General features: G+C 45.3%; 1 protein-coding gene across 1 annotated transcript in view; it reads right to left on the bottom strand.

The window, feature by feature from the left end:
- The window catches only part of slc37a3 (solute carrier family 37 member 3), a 10,362-nt gene that overhangs the window by 5,302 nt on the left and 60 nt on the right, over positions 1-5,000 (bottom strand). The window contains exons 1-6 of the mRNA XM_083692004.1: positions 4,988-5,000; positions 4,138-4,298; positions 2,661-2,769; positions 1,293-1,385; positions 869-952; positions 240-385 (exon numbers count right to left, since the gene is read on the bottom strand). The exon at positions 4,988-5,000 is cut by the window's right edge and continues 60 nt beyond it. Of these exons, the coding sequence (XP_083548130.1) occupies positions 240-385; positions 869-952; positions 1,293-1,385; positions 2,661-2,769; positions 4,138-4,214 (509 nt within the window). The 5' untranslated portion in view covers positions 4,215-4,298; positions 4,988-5,000. The remainder of the gene's footprint in view (positions 1-239; positions 386-868; positions 953-1,292; positions 1,386-2,660; positions 2,770-4,137; positions 4,299-4,987) is intronic.

Raw genomic sequence — 5,000 nt, 5'->3', positions numbered from 1 at the left:
TGCTGCAGAGTGATTGACAGAGGGTTTCAGGCCAGGGCAGGTACAGTATCAGCCCAAATGTGTGTGTGGCAGGGGAGGCTGGTGGAGAGGTAGAAACCGGAGGAAGGGCTCATTGTAACACATAGCCTGGAATGAAGAATGGGACCGACGCCATGCATTACAATGAGCCCGTCCTCCGGTTTCTACCTCCACCAGCCTCTCCCACTGGTGCGGACGGAGACGGAGGTGGAGAGTGATACCCTGACTTGCCGAACCAGTTCCCCATGACAGCCACGACGCAGGGCCAGACGGTGGACTGCAGCAGGCCGTTTAGCACCCACAACCCACAGTACAGGTAGACGTTGTAGAAATGCAGCCACTCAGTCAGAGTACCGAACACAAACTCCTGTACCGAGGAAAAAGAATACACATTTGTGACGGTTACTTCAAGGAGAAGAGCCGGCTGGGAGAGTGTGTGTGTGTGTGTATCAGTGTGTGTGTGTACGGTGTATCAGTGTGTGTGTGTACGGTGTATCAGTGTGTGTATGTACGGTGTATCAGTGTGTGTGTGTGTGTATCAGTGTGTGTGTGTACGGTGTATCAGTGTGTGTGTGTACGGTGTATCAGTGTGTGTGTGTGTACGGTGTATCAGTGTGTGTGTGTGTGTATCAGTGTGTGTGTGTACGGTGTATCAGTGTGTTTGTGTACGGTGTTTCAGTGTGCTTGTTTTAGGAGTCAAACCAGGCCCACGGCATTGCGATGTACTTGTGTCTCATTCAGAGACGTGTACAGTGTACAACCTGTTTTACTGTGTACAGTGTACAACCTGTTTTTTTCTGCCTGTTTTCCATGACTTTTTTTGCACGTCATGAAGAGATGTGAAACTCACCACGATGGCGGAGCCACACAGGCCGAAGCAGAGCACATACCGCAGGTTGAGCCTGTCACCAATCACCCCACTCACGTACAGGCCCTGCAACACATACATGATACATGAATAACACATACATGATACATGAATAACACATACATGATACATGAATAACACATATATGATCACCATATGACACATACATGATTAACACATACATGATACATGATTAACACATACATGATACATGAATAACACATACATGATCACCATGTGACACATACATGGTCAATACTAGGATTCAAATGTTGATTCTCAATCTGAACTACAGTACGAGCCTAGATCCCACCTCCCTGAAGTCCTGTGGTTATTCTATGTGGGGGGGTTACAGATGGTTGACCTCCGCCCCCCCCCCCCCCCCCCAGCTGGCCCTGACACTCACCACTGCGTAGCAGAAGAGGAAGATGGTGTCCAGGAGTCCCAGGAACAGGGTGGCCTCCTTTTCATCTGCAAACAGCGTGTTCTCCTCCCATGTCTGAAACAACAGGTCAAATACACACAAACATACATGAATAAACTACTATCTTAATGATCACACACACACACACACACACGCACTACTAAATGATTCAGTTTTTTTTTTTTCCACAAACACACAAATCTTGAATTTACATAAACCAGGCAAAATCTGAGCATATCTCTTAGGTGAACTGGTACAAGCAGTTTTACTTGCTTTCAAATGTAAACAAACCAGTTCAACGTTGTATAAATGTCAATCTCTAAAAGCCTGGAAGGCTCCCACACAGCCTCACACATGGTTTAAAGTCAGCACTTTCTTAGCCCACTTTCTTATTCCTTAAACTAAAAACTAAGACTAGACCAGGGCTAGCTTACTCTCCGTTCACACACACACACACACACACACACACACACACACACACACACACACACACACACACACACACACACACACACACACACACACACACACACACACACACACACACACACACACACACACACACACACCTGTTAACCCAAGGCTAAGCCAAAAGCATGTGTACCATAAAGTGAAAAGCCCTTTAGAATAATTGGAGTAAAAACTGATTTGACTACTTTGACATGAGGCAGCCCCTGATAGCGGTGCATAGCTCTGGCTTTGATCGTTACAAGGCAGCTGGTCACTTGACAACATTCCTCCATCCACTACCAGTCAATAAAGGGGTTTGGCCATGAAGAGGTCTGAACAAACCCAATACAGCAGACTGTCTGGTCTGAGGGCAAACAACACCTCAGAGAAGAAGTTGTCATAGGTCATCATTTGAGGGCAGAGGGCAGGGTTAGGGTGCATTCGGAAAGTATTCAGACCCTTTCACTTTTTCCACATTTTGTTATGTTACAGCCTTATTCTAAAATTGATTCAATTCATTTTTTTCCTCATCAATCTACACACAATACCCCATAATGACAAAGCCAGAACAGGTTTTTTAGAAATGTTTGCACTGTAGGTCTATCTGTAACCTGAGTACAGTGCATACCATACTGTAGAAAGAGCTGTAGGTCTATCTGCAATCTGAGTACAATGCATACCTCCTTAGGGTAGAAAGAGCTGTAGGTCTATCTGTAACCTGAGTACAGTACATACCTCCCTAGGGTAGAAAGAGCTGTAGGTCTATCTGCATTCTGAGTACAATGCATACCTCCTTAGGGTAGAAAGAGCTGTAGGTCTATCTGTAACCTGAGTACAGTACATACCTCCCTAGGGTAGAAAGAGCTGTAGGTCTATCTGCATTCTGAGTACAATGCATACCTCCTTAGGGTAGAAAGTGCTGCCATTCTCCAAAGATGGTGTCCACTGGGCGATGAGGCTCACTTTCACATTGCTGAAGGTCTTCCTTGAGGCGTGCAGGAGGACATAGCTGAGGGAGAGAGGGAGAGAGGGAGAGAGGAAGAGAGGAAAGGGTTGGACCAAGCACCATGACTGTGTTCATGTTTAAATATCCCCTACAGGTCCATAAGGAGCCACTAGTTAATAATATCGAGGGACACGGTTCTGGGGCTTTCATTGCAATGTAATAACAATCCCTCTGCAATAACACTGTAATAACACTGTAATAATGACTATCCTTTATGTATAACCTATAACAGCAACTCTATTTCACTTCAGGGTGATACAAGGCTAGCTGAGGTGGGGTCAAAGGTCAGAGTGGAAAAAGGTCAGGTTAGGTCAGACTCGGAAGAGAGAGCGTGAGAGCCAGCATGTGTCATTTCACAGTATACATTTTTCCTAAAATGAGAAAATCTCAGAGGGTAAGGCCTGTAATTTGAGTCTTTTGGAGGCCTGATCTTATTAGACTTTAAACTGAGAGATCTGACCAAGCTAGACTAATTAAGACTCAAGGGACCATCTCTCTCATCAGACTGTACTTTTATGTCTTTGGTTATACACACACACACACACACTCTCTCTCTCTCTCTCTGTCTCTCTCTCTCTCACTGTCTCTCTCTCTCTGTCTGTCTGTCTGTCTGTCTGTCTGTCTGTCTGTCTGTCTGTCTGTCTGTCTGTCTCTCTCTCTCTCTCTCTCTCTCATCTCTTCCCTCCCTCCCTCCCTCCATGGTTTGCTTTCCCTTTCCCAGTATCAGAATACAAAGCCTTACCATGACGCTATCAGGACTGGTCACATGTTACAGTTAAAGCTTAACTGTGCTGAGTGTGAGATTACCAGTAAGCTAACTCTAGGTAGACACACCTGTGTTTGGTTTTGGGGCCTCCTGTTAAGTATTTACCTAGGGACACAGTGTGTGTGTCTGAGCACAAGACTCAATCTGACATCTCAGGTTGGTGCACGTGTCTGAGCAGAAACCAACAGCGCACCTGGTTTGCATTCAAAATTGAGCATGAAAGGGCAGCAAAGGAGAGCTAGGTAGGCTTATAGCCTGCAACCTGAAACCTGTTCATGAAGAATGCTAACGTGTTATCAACTTGTTCCCGTTTTCTCCTGTGCGTGAGCCTCTTGAGGGCGGCTGTGCCCTGCTGTCTGCTAGCAGCTGTTCACTCCTGCGTTCCGCAGTTCATGAGGGTTCAGGCAGGCACTTTTGGAGTTACAGACCCCCCCCCCGCCGTGTATTTTATTTGTATTTAATGTTTGTTTAGTCTCAAGCGGGGAGCTATCAAGCGAGCCATCCATTTGTGCCAAACCTAAGGTAGTGCCGTTTTCGTTAAACTACTATCATATTAACGATAATAACTACTATCATATTAACGACGCAGTTGAGCTGTAGTTTACCTAACGAAGGTGAGGAGGAAGGCGGCCAGGTGGTGGTGGGTGTACTGCAACAGGAAGCCACAGCAGGGAGGCGACATCACAGGGGTGGCCGGGAGGAGGAGGAAGAGGAGGAGGAGGAGGAGGAGGAGGAGGAAGAGGAGGAGGAAGAGGGGGTGGATAGTCTTCAGGGGAACAGCGACAGGAGAGGGAAGGAGTTCAGAAGGGGAAACAGCACACTCTACGTTCATCCACTACAGTAACCAGGAGCAATCACACGTCTAAAAGTCACAACACTTCCCTGAAAAAGAAAGAACTTGAGTTTATGGTCTATAGAGAAGTCCTCTAGTTAGATAACAGACAACTAGGTCTGAAGAACAGCAATAGGTTTCTCCTCTTACATGCGACAACAATAAAAAAATAAAAAACTCACACATATGACATACCACATGATCTTGAGATAAGCAGGTTAATATTGCACCTCTCATGGGACATTACTGCCACTGTCAGCCGATTAACTGCCAACAAAATGTGGATTCAGGCCCAATAGCTTATCTGGTCTCACTAAACCTTCCTCTGCCAAAAAGCATCGAAACATGACATCTCATTACATTTCTTCAAACCAATATTTCCTTTCCAGAGAGATAAAGTCAATGACAGAATATGAAATTAAGAAAAAAAAGCAAGCATCTTCTGTACGGGCTCCGTTGACCAAGCAAGTGACGAGGCACAGCGTTCAATACGTTCACTGATTTCACTAGGTCGCTTTTTTTTTGTTGTTGGATCAAATACGTCTAAAGACCTCATATAATAAAATGGAAATGTACATATTTTCATTTAATTAGCGGTCAAATGAATAATGACTTACACGTACCTCTTCTATTCAC

The sequence above is a fragment of the Argentina silus genome, assembly GCF_951799395.1.
Source record: "Argentina silus genome assembly, chromosome: 20".
Classification (NCBI taxonomy): Eukaryota; Metazoa; Chordata; class Actinopteri; order Argentiniformes; family Argentinidae; genus Argentina; species Argentina silus.
The sequence above is the reverse complement of the archived record's forward strand: the minus strand, read 5'-3'. Positions and strand labels throughout refer to the sequence as shown.